At 54.1% G+C, this 20,675-nt stretch overlaps 1 protein-coding gene across 6 annotated transcripts in view; it reads right to left on the bottom strand.

Moving 5' to 3' along the window:
- Positions 1-221: 221 nt before the first annotated feature.
- The window catches only part of SYT7 (synaptotagmin 7), a 90,548-nt gene continuing 70,094 nt past the window's right edge, over positions 222-20,675 (bottom strand). For all 6 annotated transcript variants that reach the window (XM_043971741.1, XM_043971742.1, XM_043971744.1 and 3 more), the window contains 5 exons: positions 15,000-15,270; positions 10,078-10,247; positions 9,257-9,371; positions 8,454-8,653; positions 222-6,270 (listed from right to left, as the gene is read on the bottom strand). In XM_043971741.1, coding sequence (XP_043827676.1) covers positions 6,166-6,270; positions 8,454-8,653; positions 9,257-9,371; positions 10,078-10,247; positions 15,000-15,270 — 861 coding nt within the window. In that variant the 3' untranslated portion in view covers positions 222-6,165. The remainder of the gene's footprint in view (positions 6,271-8,453; positions 8,654-9,256; positions 9,372-10,077; positions 10,248-14,999; positions 15,271-20,675) is intronic.

The raw sequence follows: 20,675 nt of genomic DNA, 5'->3' as shown, positions 1-20,675 counted from the left end.
GTCCAGGCTGGTTGGCTCTGCCCCAGATGTGGATCAAGGGGGGGTGTCTGTCTCTGTTCTTCCTGGGATGGGGTGGGGGGGTGGAGAGGATAGTGGTGGACTAGGGCTGCAGGGAAATAGCAGGAGGTCCCAGGGTGCTAATAATCCCCCTTGGGGAGCCAGAAAATGGATCTTGGAGGATGCGCTAGGGCTGAGGCCAGAGACAAGATGTGTGTGGTGGAGGGAAGCCCCAGCCTGTCCCCCCATCTCCTTCACCTCCTTCTCCTGGGGGGAGTGCTAAGGAACGGCGGAGGAAGGAGTCAAGCCCCTACTTTTTCACTATCATTTATTAATCAGAAGGGCCCCACTCCACAAAAAGCAGGGGCCATTCCCACAAAAATATGAATCTGCAAAGAGGAAATCTCGCTGGCTTAGAGGGTGTGTGTGGTGGAAACATGTTTATGGTTTTTTTTCCCATTAGTTTTTCTTCCTTTCTCTTCGTTGAGAATGTTGAGGTTTGTGGTTTGGTTTTTTTTGTTGTTGTTTTGTTTTGTGGTGGTGATTTTTTTTCTTTTTTTCTTTTCTTTTTTTTTTTTTTAATAAAACACTTGCTGGAAGAGGGCTGAACAGAATAGAAACAGCAGAGTCCCCACCCCTGTGCCCCACTTGGGCTGGGGGTTGGAGGCCACCTGAGCCTTTAGGCTGTTGTCTCTCCTGTCCCCTCCCTCAGGTGTGTTGCTGGGTGAAGGGCTGGGGTTGGGGGGAGGTGGGCGGGGAGAAACTTTGTACAGCAGTTTACAGGAGGATGGTCACAAGAAAGAAGACATACCTGAAAAAGGTGATAGCTAAGAGCTCTAGCATCCCTAAAGAGACCACAGATGACTCTCCCATCCTAATGGGGACGGGAGGGACTCAGGGCACTGGGGCAGGGAGGGATAGGCTTTTATCCTTGACCTCAGCAATTTGAGGAGGCCCCCTTAGGAAGGGGAAAGTGGGCTTCACTCTCAGGGGAGACATAATAACACTTTGCCCTTGGGTAGCCCCTTCAAAATCCAAGGGCATCCAGGGCACCCCTAAACACAGGTCAGGCGACCACAACCTAACAACCTCCCCTGTGAGGTAGGTGAAGCATTCATTATTACCACCCTTTTACAAGTGGAGAAAATAAGCCACAGGGTATATGGCTGACTTTCCCAAGGTCCCTGGGGCGGTGATGGGGCTGCTTCTGCTGTGTCCTGTCACACCTACCTCTGACCAGCCCCTTCCACCATGACCCACTGGGCTTTCAGCCGGTTGGGCACCCACTGGTCTGAGGATGGGCTGGGTGCCCCATGCATGGTCTCATTAAGCAGCTACGCCTCAATCCTATGGAGACCAGAGGCGGGCCTTGGAGCAGGGAACTTTCCCCTTCACTCTTCCTTCTTTCCTTCCTCCCTCACTTGGCTGTAAGGGGCATGAAGTGCTTCAGCAAGGACAGGAAGGCTCAACAGTCCAGCCCAAGATGCAAGGTAAGGGGCCAGGTTTGGGAAGGACATGGGAATAGGAGGTAGAGGAAGCAGGGGGTTCCCATCCCGAATGTGCACCTGATCCATTTGGAAAAAAAGAAAAAGACACCACCCAGAGAGCATCTTTGCATCTGATTGGCTAAGAGCTGCATGGGCCAGGCACCGAAACAAAGAGATGCTGGCCATGTCCACTCTAATACGATTTGGTTTGACCCCAGCTGGGAATCGCTAGCTAAGAATGGCGAGATTGGGGGCTGGCTGACTGGCTGGTCCCTCCCCGCCCCACCACGAGGAGGGGGAGGAGGGAAGAAAGGGGGAGACACAAGAAACACCCAGAGGCAGAGAGCCAGAGCCCATCAACCCTTCTCCCTCCCTCCCTAAAACTGCTCCTCACCTCCTCCTCCCTCCCCAGACTACAGACTCCCAGACTCCCACCCATCAGGATTTAGAGCCAGCAGAGACCTTAGAGGCCAACTGCCCCAAACCCCTCATTTTACAGAGGAGGAAACTGAGGCTCCGAGAGGGGAAGAATCTCTCCTAATCGATCACACCACGTCATCCTCTTGCTCTTCTCTGAACTTCCTCACCCACAATCTCCCCTTCCCTGCTGTGCCTGGCTGTGGCCGGCTCTGCCTTCCACTCTTGCTTCCCTTGAGGGGCACCACCCATTCTGTTCCATTGCTCCCCTCCACACAAGCCCGAGCCTTTGTGCTGTTTATTGGATCACAGAATTTAGATCTGAAAGGGCCTGAGGGATCCCCTTCTAGACCACTCCCCACCCCCATTTCACCAATAAGGAAACAGATGAAGTAATCTGCCCAATGTCACACAGCTAGTTATGAACCAACAGAGCTGGGGAGAGAATTCAGATTGGAGGAGCCCAGATTTTTCATTCATTCATTCATTCATTCATTCATTCATTCATTCATTCATTCATTCATAGGATGAGAGAATCCTATATTGAGCACTGGGAGGGACCCTTAGGCCACCTTGCCCAATCCCTGTATTTTTCTGATCCAGAGAAATTAAGTGATTTGTCTAAGGTGACACAGAGTGAGAAGGAGAGAGGGCAGAGTCTTTAAGACCCAACAAGGCTGGGCCTCAGAGCTCCTGGGAGTTATTATCTGTGATGGAAAGTGGTTCAGCACTGAAGCCCACTGAGACAGGCTGGGGTAGTGGTAAGTATTTATTCGGTATGGAGCCTGAAAAAATGGATTCAGATCCTGCTCTGTCTCTAATTCAGGTGTAACCTCAGCAAACGACTTCTGCCTCATTGAGATACTCTATGTTCTAAGACCCCTCTCTGCTCAGAAGGTCCTGCTGGGTGCACCATTCAATGCTCCGAGTTCTAGGGTCTTTCCAGTCCTGCCATTCTCTGTTCTGTTGTCTCTCTGCACCTGCAAGCTAGGTGGCTGGACTGGATGCGTTCTCCTGCTTATCCCGACTCTAGGACTCTCTATTCTAAGCAGAGGGCAAACCCCAAGCCTCCTAGAAGACACCCCCGAATCCAAAGATGCCTGCCCCCTTCAGACCTAGGGGATGGGTCTCTGGGGATAACCTTTGGCCTCTCCTGGGGTGCCCGTTCCCCTTACTCCCACCCCACCCCACCCCACACATGGGAGGGCGTCTGCTTTGTCTTCTCCGTCCCAGGTCAACTTTTCTTCCAGAGCCTGGGCAGGGAGTCAGCCCATGATGTCTATTTGCCATCTGGTGGCCAGTGTTGTGAACTGCAGGCCCACACCTGCTCCTGGGGCACCGGCTTTGTGGGCCATCCAACCAGGCTGCTAGGGTGGGGATGAGCTGACTATCAGCTGGGATCACCCAGAAGTCGGCACGCAGTCAACAGCAGGGAGCAGGGTGGGGGGAGGGCAGAGCAACTAGCCACGACTCTATGGGTCTAGGCAGGGGCCATCTCAGGGACTCTTCCCATGCTCCCATCCCATCTCTCTTGGCAAGGAGTGGGCAGAGGAAAAGGGGCAAGGCCCTCCCTGAACCTCACTCATGCTGGTCTGTTGGGGGCTCAGAAACACTCTGGGGGTAAATTGGTGGTCACCCCAAGTTCCAGAATCCAGAACGAGGAGGGAGTGGTCCTAGCTGAATGGGGTCCTCCTCTGGGTTAGCAGAGTTGAATGGAGTGGCTGGGCTCAGGCAGGGAGAGGGAAGAGAGGCTGGGACATCATGGGCGTGCACCAGACAATCTCTGGGCTCTCTTATAGCTCGGACCTTGCAGGTTCCAAGGTCAGCTCAGACATATTATGCTCTGAGGACCCTTCTAGCTCCAACCTTTGATGATCTAATGTCTAACGGACACCGCATGTCCTGTACCCTAAACTCCCCCCTGGCTCTGACCTGCTGCACTTCTATTCTAAGACAAGGCCCTCCAGCCACAGTTCTGATGTTCCAGATTTTCCTTCGGCTCTGATGACAAGCCTTCCAAAGGCTATTCTAGCTCTGGGGATCTACCGTCTAAAGTAGATCCTATTCTCCAATGTGACATTCAAGGGTCCCTTCTAGTACTGCCCATCTGTGTGCTAACATTCCTTCCTACCACCGAAGGTGCCAACATTCCATGTCCTAAAGTTCCTTTTGCTCTTACGAATCTCCATTCAAAGTTCCAAGGGCTCGTGCAGAGCTCTCATAGGCTACATTTCAAAGGTCCTTCCGAATCCTAAAGTCCTTCCCTCTCAGCTCTGAGGTTACCTGCAATTCTGGCAGTCTGGGAGGGAGGTGAGGAGTTGGGGCGGCACCTGGGGAGGGTCTGGAAATGAGGAATAAAGGGTCTGAAGGAACGGGGGAATCTAGAAGGCTAGGAGAGGTACCTGACAGCGTCGGGGGGACCACTTTTCCAAGTGAGAACGAGGACGATGGGATCTTTGAAGCTGGAGGACAACGTGGGACCGCTTAGTGGGGAAAAGCTTCAGGGCTGGAACGAGGCCCACTTGGGCACTGCGCATCCATGCCAGGGGCAGTGGCTGGGCTCAGCCTACTTAACAATTCTCAGCAATGGGGTCATCCAGCAAGGGAGGTGGCCCTGGGGTCGTTCGGTCGACTATTTAATGAAAGAGCCTCTGAGGCTTAGCTCACACGGAGATGAGGTACTAAGTTGTCCATGGAGCACTTGAAGCCTTGAACTATGGTTTTAGGAAGTGATAAATATTGGCCTGGGCTTCTCTTGGGGAGAACGAGGGGCTGAGACATATAGAAGCAAAACAGAAGGGGGGAGTATGATGCAGGAGAACCAGGACTGGATTTGCACAAGTGAAAGAACTCGGGTTCATCTCTCAGCTCTGCTCCTGCCATCATCGACCTGACCCCTCCAGGCCTCAGTTTCCCAATTTCAACCATGAGAGGGTTGGACTAAGATGGCCTTAGAAGGGCCCTTTGAGCTCTAATGCCTATGATCCTACGCCTAGTTTTAGACTAAAAAATGCCACGTGCTCTATTTTCCACACATACAGAACGTCATACTTCACGTTTTAGAAGGGAAATGGGAGCCCATCTGTGCATGCTCTGCAGAAGCCCCGTTCCGTGGCAGGGAGAGCCAGAAACACACTTTGGAAAACCCAGGCCCTGGGTTCCTTCAGACACAGACCCTCCCCCCCCCCCCCCCCCCCGGGCTCAGACTCGGAGGCAGAGAGAACAGGAAACAGGTTCTCCTGGTTCTCAAGCCAGCGGGAGGCCCGTCTCTGAGTGGGAACCCCACTGGGCTCCGCCCTCCGAGGACGAGGTTCGTATTTGGGTTCTGCTACTTACGACTCTGGGCAAGTCTGGGAGTCTGTTTCCTTATTCGAAAAACGAGGGGCTTGGAAAACCACCTCCTCAGGCCCCTTCCAGCTTGGAATTCCAAGCTACGATGGGATAGTGTGTGTGGGGGGGACACAAAGGAGTCTCTCCTCCCTTCTCACCATCTTGTCTTTCGCCCCTCGAGCCTTCTCTCCACTCCCCCTTCCCCTCTCCAGCCATCTCCTCTTTCTTCCTTCTCCTTTCTCTGCACTCCTCACCCTTCCCAAACCCCCACCCTCAGCACAAGCTCAGGACCAGGCCAGCGAGTCATCTGGAGCCCCCGTGGGCTCCCCACATACTCGCACGCGCACACACAGACACGCAAATAGGTTGAACACAGCACAGGTACACAGGACCTCGGCTCCGAAGCCAGGCTATTTATACCCCCTTGGCACACAAGGGCCCCCAGGGGAGGAGGGCCATCCCAGCCAGGCCAATCGCTGTGGCCTCAGCATGCCCTTGCCCCCTTCCACCGGGGGCTGGCTGAGGCTGGGCCAGCCCACAGCTCCAGAGGCCACCTTAAAGAAAATGGCGGCCACATCAAGCTCCGCCAGGCGGGGCCTCTGGAGGGATCTCTCTGTCCTGCCGTCTGTCCATCTCTCTGTCCATCCATCTTTCTTGCTCTCTCTCTCTCCCCCCTCCTGTTTCTTTAGTGTCGGCGAGTTGAAGAAAAGGGGCAAGCAGGAAAATGGCTCCCAAAGGCCCCCCCAATGGGGGGGCTGGCGCTTCCTAGAAACATGGCCATACTGAGTCCTGGGCCCCCTCCCTGGCTGAGCCCATGGGGGTCCTTCCCCCCACCCAGCGGGGGCCACGCCCGGGGCATTGTGCATAAAGTGTGAAGGCGCGACCCCCAAACCATGGGCCCACAGCCCCACCCCCGGGCCTCCCCAGGCCCCACTCAGGCCTTCAGTTGGTGCCACTGAGCCACGGGCTGCCGAGGGCGGGCAATCATGTCTTTCCAGTGCTTCACCTCCCCAGGCCCGCTCTTCCAGGACAGGTAGATCTGGAGGGAGGAGAGCGAAAGGGGGTATCAGTCATTCAGTCATCAAGCATGGCAGCAGCGCTGCTGGGCGAGCCTCTAGTCAATCCTGGGGGATAGCAAATCCTTATGAAGGCATAAGTCCACAAAGTAAAAGCAAAGCTATTTCTGAAGGGAGGCACTGACTGCTGGGAGTGTTGGGGCTGTTGTATAGGGGAGGCTGTGGTGAGGACAGAGGGCATCCCAGACATGGGCACCAGCCTGGGCAAAGGCCTGGAAATGGGAGATGGACTGTTCGACAGGAATGGCAAGAAGCCCACTGGGGCCGATGGTCAAGTGTGTGAAGGGGAGGGATGCATACAAAAGCTGGGAAGAGAGGAAGGGGCCAGGTCACAAAGAGCTTCGAATGTCAAACTAGGGAGTTGATGGTTGAGTCTAGAAGCAAGACATTTAGGGCTGTGACGGTCAGAGCTAATTTTAGGAGGATCATGTGGGCAGCTGGATGTGTGGAGGGTGTACTGAAGGGGAAAGATGAAGGAGGGAGACGCATTGGGAAGTGCCAGGCTCTGACCCTCTGAGACGGTGACCTTTCTGAGCGGCCATATTTTAAATAGGGGGGAATAGTCTTTATGGGCGGGAATAAGAAAAAATGCTTTGAAAACCTTGTGTGCCTCTAGAAGTGTGAGGAATGACTGCCAAGATCATAGAATCACAGATTCTGAGCAGGGAGCTCAGCTGGCATCTGCCGGCCCTACCCCCTGGCTTGACGGATGAGGCCAGAGAGGCTCAAGTGACTTGTCCACAGTCACCCCTGCAGGGAGCTAGCTCGGGAGAAGCCAGGCATCCAGGAGAAAGGATGCTCCAGAGGGAGGCGACCTAACCAGGAGGGATCTTCATACAATGTAAAGGAAAGCAACAGAGAGAGGCTGCAGGGGTCTGCCCAAGGCAACGGTCAACCAAGGAGGAAAAGGGCTGCCCGTCCTCGGTGCAAAACAGGCCAGATGTTTCCAGGCAGGACTGTGACAATGCACATTTGCTCGGTTCTGATGATACGTTACAAAGAGCAGGGGTGGGAAGGAGCGGTAGAAGCAGCGCAGAAAAGGTGGGGAGGGGGCGGGGAACAATGAAATATCAATGAAACATTAAAAGGTGTGCAGAGTAGAGGTTCTGAGCGATGTGGGCGAGCAGGACCACGGGAATCCTCCCTCCCTCCCCTTCCTCCTTCCCCCTCTCCTTCCTTCCTTCCCTCTCCCTCCCTCCCTCCCCTCCTTCCTTCCTTCCTCCCTCCCCTCCTTCCTTCCTTCCCTCTCTCCTTCCTTCTTTCCTTCCATCCTTTCCTTCCCTCTCTCCTTCCTTCCTTCCCTCTCCCTCCCTCCTCCCTCTCTCCCTTCTTTCCTTCCCTCTCTCCTTCCTTCCTTCCCTCCCCCTCCCTCCTCCCTCCCTCCTTTCCTTCCTTCATTCCCTCTTTCCTTCCTCCCCTCCTTCCTTCCCTCTCCCTCCCTCTCTCCTTCCTTCCTTCCCTCTCCCTCCCTCTCTCCTTCCTTCCTTTCCTCTCCCTCCCTCTCTCCTTCCTTCCTTCCCTCTCCCTCCCTCCTCCCTCCCTCCCTCCCTCCCTTCCTTCCTTCTTTCCTTCCGTCCTTCTTTCCTTCCCTCTCTCCTTCCTTCCCTCCCTCCCTCTCTCCTTCTTTCCTTCCTTCCTTCCTTCCTTCCTTCCTTCCTTCCTTCCTTCCTTCCTTCCTTCCTTCCTTCCCTCCCTCTCTCCTTCCTTCCTTCCTTCCTTCCTTCCCTCTCCCTCCCTCCTCCCTCCCTTCCTTCTTTCCCTCTCTCCTTCCTTCTTTCCTTCCATCCTTCTTTCCTTCCCTCTCTCCTTCCTTCCTTCCCTCTCCCTCCCTCCTCCCTCCCTTCTTTCCTTCCTCCCTCCCTCCCCTCCTTCCTTCCTTCCTTCCCTCTCTTTCCTTCCCTCTCTCCTTCCTTCCTCCCCTCCTTCCTTCCTTCCTTCCCTCTCTCCTTCCTTCCTTCCCTCTCTCCCTCCTCCCTCCCTCTCTCCTTCCTCCTGCGTCACTGCCCTCATTTGTGCATATATTTAGCAAATATTGATTGAATTCCTACAGCCCACAGAGCCGTGGCTTAGGTGCTGCTCTCCCGCCCGCCCTCCCTTGGATGCTCCTGCCAGCGTCAGCAGGTTGCCCGGTGCCGGTGACACCCACCTTGCCGATGACGTCATTCCGGCTAAGCTTATCCTTGTCCATGACAGTGATGATGATTGTTGTCTCCCGAAGCTTCTCCGTGGGGATGTCAAAGATGAAGGACTCATTGAAGACAGGGTTCAGGTTCCTCTTCATGGTCACCGTCTTCTTCTTCTCCACTCGCTTGTCCTTGTACATCAACCACACCTTCACGTAGGGGTCTGTGGAGTGACAGGCGGGAGTCAGTGGGGGCAGGGCTTCTCTAGCCCGGACCCATCCCACCAAGGGAGGACTTGGAGGCGGCAGATGTGCAGAAAAGAGGGGCCATTTCTTTTGAGGGTACAGCATTCAAAGAGGGATCCATGAAAGGATAAAGGGGTCCTTGGGACGTATTAAGTTATAGAATGTCAGGTAGGAGAGGCCTTGGAACAGGGGATGTCAGAGCTGGGAGGGGCCTTGGAACAGGAGATGTCAGAGCTGGGAGGGGGCTTAGAACAGGGGATGTCAGAGCTGGGAGGGGCCTTGGAACAGGGGATGTCAGAGCTGGGAGGGGCCTTGGAACAGGGGATGTCAGAGCTGGGAGGGGCCTTGGAACAGGGGATGTCAGAGCTGGGAGGGGCCTTGGAACAGGGGATGTCAGAGCTGGGAGGGGCCTTAGGGAGCATTTGGTTCAATGACCTCATTTTACAGATGGGAAAACTTGGGTCTAGAAAGGGGTGATGACTGGCTCAGGGTCACCAAGACAGTTACCAGAATTAGGAGCAGACCCCAGGCCTCTTGACCCCCCCCTTGCATTCTCCCACTGCACCCAAAGCCCAGAGTACCAGATGTGCCCCCGATGTCCATGGCTTTGAGGTTCCGTGCTTTGATGATGTTCACGATGATGGAGTTGGCAGAGGGGTTATAGCACAAGGACAGGAGCAGTTCCCCTCGACTTCCCTGGAGAAGACAAAAGGAGGGGCTGGGCTGGGTCTGGCGGGGGACTTTCTTAGCTGGCTCTACCTCTAAGGGCCCCAGTGGAGACCACTGTGAGGAAGGCCTGCAGACCTGGTGGCAGAAACTCACAGCCCCAGCTCCTCACCCTGAGCTTGACCCACATATTCTCCGATTCCCACCTCGTTCCTGGGGCATCACAAGCTGCTTAGTTGTGGGCCATCGGGTGTCTCTTACAAGGTAGGGCTCCCCACTACCTGGGGGTGGTAATAATAACAACAACAACGATGATGATAATGATAGCATTTATATAGTGCCTTGTGGTTTGTGAAGCACTTCACAAATATCTCATTTTATCATCACAGCAATTCTGGGAGTTGGGTATAGATGAGGAAACAGGTCGACAGAGGTTAAGTGACTTGCCCAGGGTCTCCTAGCCAGGATGTATCTAAGGCAGAAACTAAATTTCGATCCCCCTGGCTCAGGGTCCAGCGCTCTGTGCATTTTGGCGCCTCTAATAACACCCTCGCGCTTCCTTCCCCCCCTCACCCCCCAACCATTGCACCTCCCCTGGATCACTGAGCCCAGCTCCGGGGAGGGCCCCCTGCCCACAGAATGAGGGGAAGCCTCCCTCTGTGGTGGGGGGTCCTTCCCTCGAGGCTGAGAGGCTAAGCCCCAAGCTCAGGGAGCGATAGGAAGGAAAGGGCCTTACGCTCCCGTCGCTACATGGCTTCAGCTCCTTCCAGAATGTCTGCATCTGGGTCAGGTCCACTTTGTTGAGAGGGATGGACACCTCCCCAATGGGGTCGTTACGACTGAAGCGGTCATAGTCCAGGACCTGGAGGTACAGCACCCGCTGCACTACCTTCTCATAGGGGAAGCCTGGGGGAGCAAGAGCAAAGTCAGGATTGTGGGCCCCAAGCCCCCATCCCAGACACTCTCCCTTCTGCAGATGGAAGAATTCCAGAGGAGGGCTCCCCCGCTGCGACACCTCTGCCCGGAGACTGCTCACCAAGGGCTCTGACCTCTGGGCACTCCCATTTTTAAGAACTGTGTGGTCCTGAATCTATTTCTTTTCGACTTCCACCCACTGCCTCTTTTCTCTTTTTCAGCCAAATGTCAAGAAGGGGTCTGCTTCCTCTCTTCTAAACCCTCTGCAGTCCTGCTGCTGACCTCATCACTCAACTGAAACTGTCTTCTCCAGTCCCCCCAGTGATCTCTTAGGCACCAAACCCAGTGGCATCCTCTCTGGCCCATCCCTTTGGACCTCTTTGCAGCCTGTGACCATCCTCTCCCCCTAAACACTCCACTCTGGGGTTTTGTGATGGTGTGTGCGCTCTCTCTCTCTCTCTCTCTCTCTCTCTCTCTCTCTCTCTCTCTCTCTCTCTCTCTCTCTCCCTCTCTCCCTCTCCCTCTCCCTCTCCCTCTCCCTCTCCTTCTCCCTCTCCCTCTCCCTCTCCCTCTCCCTCTCTCTCTCTCCCTCTCCCTCCCTCCCTCCCTCTCTCTCTGTCTCTCTGTCTCTGTCTCTTGCTCTCTGTCTCTGTCTCTCCCTCTCCCTCCCTCCCTCCCTCTCTCTCTGTCTCTCTGTCTGTCTCTTGCTCTCTGTCTCTCTCTCTCTGTCTCTGTCTCTCTCCCTCTCCCTCTCTCTCTCTCCCTCTCTCTTTCTCCCTCTCCCTCTCCCTCCCTCCCTCCCTCTCTCTCTGTCTCTGTCTCTTGCTCTCTGTCTCTGTCTCTGTCTCTGTCTCTCTCCCATCTCCCTCCCTCCCTGCCTCTGACCACTCTATATGGATGATTCCCAAATCCCCAACCTCTGCCCTGAGTTACAGCCCCACATCACCAATATTCCTCACTGGATATCCTGTCAACATCCCAGACTCAACCTGTCAGAACCGCCCCCCAACTTCCCTATTTCTTCCCCCCCCCATTTTTTAGGCAACCAGGGGTTAAGTGACTTGGCCAGGGTTACACACTAGTAAGTATCTGAGGTCAGATTTGAACTCAAGCCCTCCTGACTTCAGGGCAGATGTGAACTTCCCTGTTTCTGATGAAGGGTACACCATCCTTCCAGTTAGTTACCTAGATCCACAAATTCATTGTCCGCATCACCTCTTCCCATTCCCTCCACACACCAATCAGTTGCCCCATCTCACCCAGATGTTCACTTCTCCCCACCCTTACAGCCACCGCACTAGCTCTGGACCTCCCCACCTCCAGCCTGGGGTACTCCAACAGCCCCCTGGTGACCTCCCTGGCCCAGCCCTCTCCCTGTTCCATCTGTCCACTACACAGCTCCCCCCCACCCCGTGAATTTCCTAGAGGGTAGTTCTGACCATGCCACCCCCTGTGCAATAGACGTCACTCCATGCAATAGACGCCACTGGCTTCCAGCCTTCCCTCACATTGTAGGCTTCATACATGCCCGGGCCGTGCACTCCACCCAGCTTGCTTTTCCTCCTCTTCCTGGCCTCTGCAGGAGGCCTGTTCTGGTCCCACCAGGCACCACTCCCTTTCAGCCTCCCCACTGCTGCCAGCTATCTGTCGATATGTCCCCACGTGTGCATGGGGTCTCACTCATTAGAATGTAAGCTGCTGGAGGGCAGGGGCCCCTTTGCCTTTGTCTTTCTATCTCTGGCATCTAGCACAGTGCCTGACATACAGTAGGTGCCTAATAAATGCCAACGTCTCCGAGTTCTGCCCTCTGGGGCCAATGGGAGCGAATCTAAGCCAAGACACTGAGGGGCGTCTCCTTTATGGAGGGCTCCATAAATGACTCAGGATCTCAGAGCTGGGAGGGGCCTCCGACAAACCTGACAAGGGTCAGTCCCCTCCAGGGACGTGGAGCTCATCCCCTTTTTGGGGAGGAGGCTGCTCAGATCTGTCTCGCTTCCCTGCCCCCACCTTACCCCCTCTTTGCTCCTGGCTCTGAATGAAAGGAATCAGATCCTTTCATTACACGGCTTTGCTACCCTGGAGTCGGGGAAGCACGTGCGCCCCGAGCCCTGGTCTCCTCTCCCCTTTGTTTCCCTTCCCACTTAGCTGAGGCCTTTTCAAAACCCACAATAGGCTGGATGGTCTCCTAGATGCAGGGGAGGGGAGAGTGAAGAGTCAGGACACGCCGAGGAGAGAGCCAGATGAGGACACAGAACAGGGACCCAAGATGACGGGACCGAGGCCTCCTCTACTGACTCCCAATCCGGGAATCTCTGCTCTGCGCCCCCACAGCCTTCCTTGGGAGAGCGCCCAGAGTGTTGTGGGGAAGGAGGGAGAGGCTCCGCCCTTGTAGCAGCGGGAGCCAACAAGCAGCCCCCTATCCACCCTCCCCAAACTAGGCCAGGTGGGCGTAATGGGTGAATGGGCTGTGCCAACAGCAGCCCCGGCATTCCCCCTCCTCCCCTTCCCTGCCCGGGATCCTCCAGTCGAGTCCAACTTGAGGCCCAGAGACGTGCAGTCTGCCTAAGGTCACTCAGCTAGTGAGTGGCAACGGCAAGACTCGGCCCTCTCGGTCCAGTTGCCAGGGTGTGTCCTGAAGTCTCAACTCCCCAGCATGGGACCGTTTCTCTAGCTCCCCATACCTCTCCCCTGAGCTGTCCTTAACTGAATGAATGTGTCTTAAGACCGTGAGCCTAGGATGTATTTCACACTGCCTGCCCGGGGCTGCTTGTGCCAGCTCTCATCAATGCCTCCTCTCCCCCCAAGCCTGACTCAGGTCACAGGGGTGCTCTCTCTGGGCTCAGCACCAAGAGGTCCCAGAAGCCTCTGCCTGTGCTAGAGCAAAGGCCAGGCTCTTGAGGGGTCTTTAGGTGTGACTTGGGACCAAGTCTAGACTCCCTCCCTCAGACCAGCTCCAAAGCACACTGGCCTCTGCTGGGGGGCAGCTAGCCCAAAGTCAAAGGGGGATCTGACCTCTGCACTGGTCACACCCTCCACTAGTTCAGGGATCAATAACTAAGGCTGGATTCTAGCTCGTCCTCTTCCTCTAAGAGTCCCTGACCCCAGTTGCCAGGCAGCACCTCCTGGTCCCATCACCCAGTTCACCATCCAGTCTTTGCTGAGGGTTTCCAGGGTGGCTACATGTGTGGGGGGAGGGGAGGGCTCAAAGAATAACAATGACCTCCCTTCTATTGTCCCCTAAGGTTTTCAGGGTACTTTCAGCACATCCATTCCCCGCCCCCCATCTCTGTGCCTTGGAATTGACTCTCCCTCTTGTCCCAGCTCCATGGGTTGGAATCTCTTGCTTCCTTCAAGGCCTAACACAGGTGCCACCTACACCAGGAAGTCCTTCCTGCCCTTGAGGAAACATGGGCTACTCCTCCTTGCAGCATTTTGCATCTCCTTTGCCCTTAGGTCTTGTACAGCAGAGGGTCACACACTAATTGAAATGGGGGCCTCAAAACCGGATATCCCACGGGGGCCACAGATCCACATGACCCACGTTCTGTGGAATCTGTATATATCTTGTGAGATATTTCCCAATTACATTTGACTCTGGTTGGGGCCACACTTGGGAGGGCTGAGAATGCCCACAGGTCACACGAATGACACTTGGCCAGGTGGGATGGAATCCTCTCACTCTCCCTGGTATCAAACTTACAGATGAATATGCCTTCTCAACACCACCAGCCCCTGAAAAGTAGAGCCAGGGCCTTCTCTAGGCCCATGTCACTGGAGATGACACAAATCTAGGGCCCTCTACACAGTTGGCACTTGATGAATGAGGACTAACTGAAATCACCTGAAACATCTGAGCAGGGAGTGCAACCACGGCTGTACTGTACCCCAGTACAATCCTGGCACAGGGACTATCCATCTATCTAGTTCTCTGTCTCTGTCTGTCTCTCTGTCTGTCTGTCTCTCTCTCACCACATTATAAGCTCCATGATAACAGAGACCATGTCTTATTCATTCTTTATATCTCCCTGTTTACTATTATGTACATAGCTGGTGCTTAATAAATGGCTTATTTCCTTATTAGCCTGTGAGCTTCATGATCACATCATCTCAAACTCTAACACATACAGCAAGGAGTTCTGCACACAGTAGGTATTTAATAAATTGGGGGAGGTCTTCTTCCTTACTACATCATGAGCTTCCTGAGAGAAATGATCAATCACCTCATCAAATGCTGTGCTTTATCCAGCAAGGTGTTCTGCACACAGTAGGTATTTGCTAATTTTTTTGAGGGGGTCTTATCCTGTGTTATATCCAGCAAGCTGTTCTGCACACAAGAGGAGCTTAATAAATGGGTTTTCCCCTGTAGCAGACTATGAGCTTCATGAGTGGAGCTACTAGTTCTTTACAAACTTTGTAATCACCTGCCAAAGTAATCTGCAAACAGCAAGTGCTTAATATATGCTTTCCCCTTTCTTATCCCTTTCCCTTATCCCTTATTCCCATTCTTATCAGAGCTCTAAGAAGGAGCTTGCCTACACTCATCACAGTGTTCCATACACAGAAGGTACTTAGTCAGTGTTTCCGTTCAGATGGGAATCATTTCCCATCACACAGATTCCCATCTGAGGAAGCCGGTAAGTGTCTGGGCCCTCCTCCCTGTCACTTCCCAAAGGTGAAGGCTACTTTCCCGCCTCTCAGAAGGGGGCTGGGGGTGGGGTGGGGCAGGGGAGGGCGTGGCCTCACCTTCGAAGAGGAAGGTTTCGTTCCAGTGGGGGTTCAGGTTCTTCCTCTTGACCTTGGTCTCCAGCTTGTGCTTCTTGTCGGGGAGCAGGTAGATCTTGACGAAGGGGTCGCTGGTGCCGCTGAAGTCCTTGGCGGGCAGCTCCTGGGCTTTCATGATCTTCACGGTGAGGGTGGACTCTTGGAAGTTGTAGCCCACGCTGAACTGGATCCGGCCCAGGTTCTCCTGGCTGCAGCCTTCATGAGCCTCGTCATCCTCCGAGCCTGGGGACAGCTGGGGCAGGAGAGACAGACCCCCCCCAGGGGGCATCAGGGTGAGTCCCTGCCTACCCCGACTCCTCTCCTCTTTCTAGGGGAAGGTACCCGTGGCTTCCACTGTGGGGGCCAGGGCAGCAAACGGCAGGCATTTGGTAAGGACTTACAGACTTGATTTGACAAGGACCCTTCGAAGTATTATCCCCATTCTACAGATAAGGAGACTGAGGCTGGAGAAGCTGTGTTTCTGGCCCAGGCCAGAGCTTGGACCCTGGTCTCCTCACTCCAAGCCCGGGCCCTTCCCTCCTCCCCCAGAAGCCTCCAATGGGCAAAGGACTTGTGAAGTCAATTGGGGAATAAAGGCTGGAGTAGATCCCGCCATCTTGAGTCTCCCGATGCCAGATCCAGTTATGACAGCTGCTCCTCCTGGACTGGGAGTTGGGAGTGCCAAGTAAACAGCCCAACATGGTAGGCTCGGGTGGAGCCCGGGAGAGGAGACCAGCCGGGTCTCACTCGGGTAGGGACGACCTGAGGTGCTGACTGGGCCATGGGCTAGAGGCCTTCAGGGGACCCCAAGAGCAGGGGATCCTGGGAAAGCCTGTGGACCCCCCTCAGAATCATGTCTGCAAATGCCTAAGACACCCAGGATTACAAGTCAGCCAAGGCTGTCGGAATATGGGCATCCTGAGTTGCCTGTTGGGACCCAACAGAACAAGACTTGCCCCTTCTCCACGAGAGCCCTTCATGTCCCTGAAACTCCTAGCCCAGAGCCTGGCACATCGTAGGCTCTTGTTGATTCGATGGCCTTGGTAGCAGGTGGCAGAGTTGGGATCTCCTCCTCTTTTCCCTGATCCTGCCCCGCCCCCCCCAAATGACAGATCTCAGAGTGAGAAGCAGCTCAGAACCCATCCAGCCACCGAGTCCCTAAAACAGAAATGCCCTCTACAGCACCCCTGGGCATCTCGCCTCGTCTTGCATATTCCCAGCCCTGAGAGACGCGCGACCTTAGTCTCTGGCCCTAAACTGTCCCTTCGCTTCACCCGTCTCTCCTCATGTTCTGCTTCTCGCTCCTGCTTCATCCCCGTGGGGCCGAGCAGAATAAAGCGAATCCTGCTGCTAAGGGACCATCCTCGGATACTGGAACTTGGCAGTCCTGTTTTTCCCTCCCCACCCCCTTAAGCCTCTTCTTTTCCAGGCTAAACACTCCTCCCCCTCCCCCTCCTCCTGCTTCTGCTTTCCTCTCCCTCCCAGTTGTAGTCATTCGCATACGCTCCGGCTCATCAATGTACTTCCTAAAATAGGGCGCCCAGAGCCAAGGGCTCGGCTGCCCCTTTTTTGGTGCGTGCGTGCGGGGGTGGCGCCCGGCCAGGACCAGCGCCTTCAGAGCTCCTGGGCCTCTGAATGCACCACCACAGCCCCGAGCCCTAATTAACCAGATCTGGGATGGCACAGGAGAACTGTAACCATGGCAACCTGGTTGGGCAGCCCCCACTGGAGCCCCGGGGGGACAGGCAGCCTGAGACCCTTCTCCTTCAGAAGGCATCATCAAACAAATATCAAAGGCAACCTGTCCTCTCAACTCCATCTGAAGCGAGGCTGACCCTCGAGAGGGGGTGTGGCCAGGCTCCCCCCTCTTCGGCTCCAGCCCGGCAGCCTCACTTTCTGCGTCTGGCTTCTCAGAACTTGAAGCTAACACCGACATAGGAAGGGTTTTAGGTAGGTTATCTCACTGAAGCCTGGCCGAACCCCGAAAAGGCAGGTGCTGGGATTGTCCCCATTGGACAGAAACGCAGACGGGGCATGTCTGAGGCAGGAGGAGGCAAAGCCGGGGCTCCCTCTCTCCAAGACTAGCACAGCATCTGGGAGCAATCTTTAGAGATCGTCTGGGTTAGGGGTCCTTCATCTTTTTGGGGTCCTGCAGTCTGGGGAAGCCTTCCTCAGAATAACGTTTGTAAGTAAAATAAAATACGCAGGATGACAAAAGAAACCAATGACACTGAGATACGGGGGTCCAAATACTAAAGAAAACAACCCCCACCCCTCACAGGTTCGCAGACCTCAGGTCAGGAACCCTGATTTAGTCTAACCTCATACTAAAGAAGAGGAATCTGGTTCTGAGGTTTTGGAGAGAAGCAACTTTCGGGGACGGGGGAGGAATGTCACATTAGAAGTCAGGAGATCTGGACTTGAATCCTGGTTCCCATATTTAATTAGCTATAGGGTAATTTTCTTAGCCACCCGGTGCCTCAGTTTCCCCATCTGTAAAATCGGGGTGATAACACTTGTACTGTCTCTCATCACTGGGCTGCTGCCAAGAGAGTCCTTTGTAAGCTATCACAGTCACAGGCTTAGTAAATGTCTTAGGTACTAGAGCTGCAGGGGACCTTAGAAATAATCCAGTCCACCCATCTATAGATGGAGAAACTGAGGCCCAGAGATAAGGAAACGGAAGCACAAAGAGGTTAAGTGAATGACTTGACCAAGGTCACACACTCAATCCTGGACCTGTAGGATCACAGAACTTGGAGGCCAGAGTCCATTTTTGCAGATATGGAAACTGAGGCAGACAGAGGTTAAGGGACTTTCTCAGGGTCAGGCAACTAGTAAGTGTCTGAGGCAGGATTTGACTCTCAGTCCAGTGTCCTAGTCACAATGTCACTCTGCCTCTGGAGAGCTGGTAAGCAGCAAAGTCCTGATTTATACCTGGGTCCTCTGACTCTGACCGCTGAGCGGCAGATTGGAGCAATTATCCCTCTCCTGGTTGTTGCCTTGAACCTTGTTATTAGTGCTAATGACCTGGTCTATCTCTGGCTAATTCCACTCCGCTCTCCGGAAACCAGGAGCCAGGGAGCCGGGCCGGCCGACCCCCCTCCAGCTGCCTTTATCGCCTCCATTGGGTAGCTGCATGTCGGGGCTGGGCCTCCAAGAGCCCAGCCTTCTGGGAACCCTGCTATCAGCAGACGATTAAGAGGGCATTCAGGGATGTGTGGGGAGGGCGCAGCACGGCCCGGCTTACTAGGAAAGATCCTGGCAATTAGATCTGTCTGAGCAGACATAGAGATGAGGAGAGATCAGGAGACAAAGTCCCCGAGAGATACGGAATTCCAGACAGCCTTGGAATCGGGTTAGGCATCCGAAAGGATTCGCCAAATAGATGGAGATGGAGAAGCCAAGGGGGAAGGTGGGCACCCCAAAGCTCGACCTAGGAGTCAGGCTTGGGGAGCCTGGGAGGGAGAGGAGAGCAGGAACAAGAGACAACCCCAGTGGGGCTGCGTCTGATCTACAAAGACAAGAAAGACTGCCAAGGGCAGCAGGAGCCGAGGAGCCTAGACGTGGCCCTCTCTGGCTTCCGGGGCCACCTCCCTTCCATGCGGGGCTCAGGTCACGCATGAAGAGCCTCAGTTTCCCCCAGAGCCTCTGGCTGGCTGTCGAGGTTTCCAGAAATGGCCTTGGCCTTCCTTCCCCAAAAAGATTGTTGGAAAGGGAGGCTGCTGTGTCATTCTACCCAGGAACACCTGGGAAAATTCATGCTGGACTGGGAGGCTGGAAGACTTGAGTTCAAATGTGTCTTAGACGCTACCTGTGTGACCCTAGATATTCAGTTTCAGTTCCTTCACCTGTAAAATGATTATAATAATAGCACCTACCTCATAGGGATGTTGTGAAGATATAATGAGATTACATTTCTAAAGGCTTTGCAAACCTCATTATTCCTTCCCAGCACTTAAGTGACTTCCCCAATACCCTGGAAGAGGAATTCAGTTCAATCCCAGAATCATATTCTGCTCCCCCTTCCCCCCCCCATTTCATCTCTGCATAGACACACTTCACAGTGCAATGGCTACTGGGCTTGGAACTGCCCTGTTTCAGGTTTTTTTTTTTGTTTTGTTTTGGTTTGGTTTGTGTTTTTTTTGGTGAGGCATTTGGGGTTAAGTGACTTGCCCACGGTCACACAGCTAGTAAGTGTTAAGTGTCTGAGGTCGGATTTGAACTCAGGTCCTCCTGAGTCCAGGGCTGGTGCTCTATCCACTGCGCCACCTAGCTGCCCCTGTTTCAGGTATTTTGGAGCTCTGTGACCTCAAGAAAGTAATTTCCCCTTTCTCAGCCTCAGTTTTCCCAAGTGTAAAATGGGGGAAATAGTCATTATCACCCTGAACTCCCTACCTCTGATGATCAAGGCAAGAGAGTTTCATCAAGCCTAAAGCACCAGACAAATGTGAGCTAGGATTATGATGCCTGCCCCTGCAGGGGCCCCCATTTCTGGGGGTCTCTGGAGTCACAGGAGTTGATGAAAGAGGGCCCCGATGAACCATCATGGCACATTTATACCACCAGGGGGAGCCACGTGATACTACAGAGACCTCAGAATAGAGAACAGGGAAGGTCAGAGTTGAAAGAAACCTTAGAACTCCTCTGGTCTGGGGGCAGCTAGGAGCTGCTGCAGTGGATAAAGCACCAGCCCTGGATTCAGGAGGTCCTGTGTCCAAATCCGGCTTCAGACACTTGACACTTACTAGCTGTGTGACCCTAGACAAGTCACTTAACCCTCACTGCCCTGTGGGGGTGGGGGTGGGGGTGGGGAAGAACTCCTCTGGTCCAAACTTTGTATTTCCCACATGAGGAAACCAAGGCTCAAAGAGTGCTCCTTGCCTCAAATCACTTGGCTAACAATGTGGCGGAGCTAGGGTTTAAGGCCCTGTCCTGGCAACAGCACAGTGGAGAGAGTTGGATTTGGGAGCTGGAAGACCTGTGTTCAAATCTCAGATGTCCCGTGCTATCTGTGCAAACTTAGGAAGTCACTGCTCCTCTTTGGGCCTCAGTTTCTTCATCTGTAAAGTGATGGAGTCAGACTAGATGAACTTTGAGGTCCCACCCAGCTCTGGGGCAAGATTCTACTGTCTTCTGCTACCCAGTGCTTTCCCCACCATGGTAGGCCACAACCTCCCATCCCACAATGGCCCATTGCGGCATTCCTTTGGAGGTGTGGTTCAGTCAAAGCTGGACTCAGATCCCCCAGATGGGCTCATCTTAGGGAGAAGATCAGGTCAAATGGCCCCCAACTCTACGCTAGCTCAGCCTCAGGAGAGGTCAGGTACCTTAGGACCCCTCTCCCCAACAGTAGCACTTGGCTCCTCTTAGTTGTAAGAGGAAAGGACAACTACAAACAAAATGAGAGACCCAAGATGATCCTGGGTAACTGGGGGACTTTCTCTGACCTCAGTTCCTCCTACCTCATCAGCCTTTTCTGTGATAATGGGAATCTCTTCTCTTTGATCTTTGATTAAATGATTGATTTGAGAGAACTTTCGCACTCTCTGGTCTCATTTGATCTTCACAAGGACCCTGCTAGGTTGGAAGGGAGGGTAGGCACTATCATCTCTACTTGACAGAAGAGAAAACTGAGTCCCAGAGAGGTGGAGCAAC

Source organism: Dromiciops gliroides, chromosome 6, assembly GCF_019393635.1.
Source record: "Dromiciops gliroides isolate mDroGli1 chromosome 6, mDroGli1.pri, whole genome shotgun sequence".
Taxonomy (NCBI): Eukaryota; Metazoa; Chordata; class Mammalia; order Microbiotheria; family Microbiotheriidae; genus Dromiciops; species Dromiciops gliroides.
The sequence above is the reverse complement of the archived record's forward strand: the minus strand, read 5'-3'. Positions and strand labels throughout refer to the sequence as shown.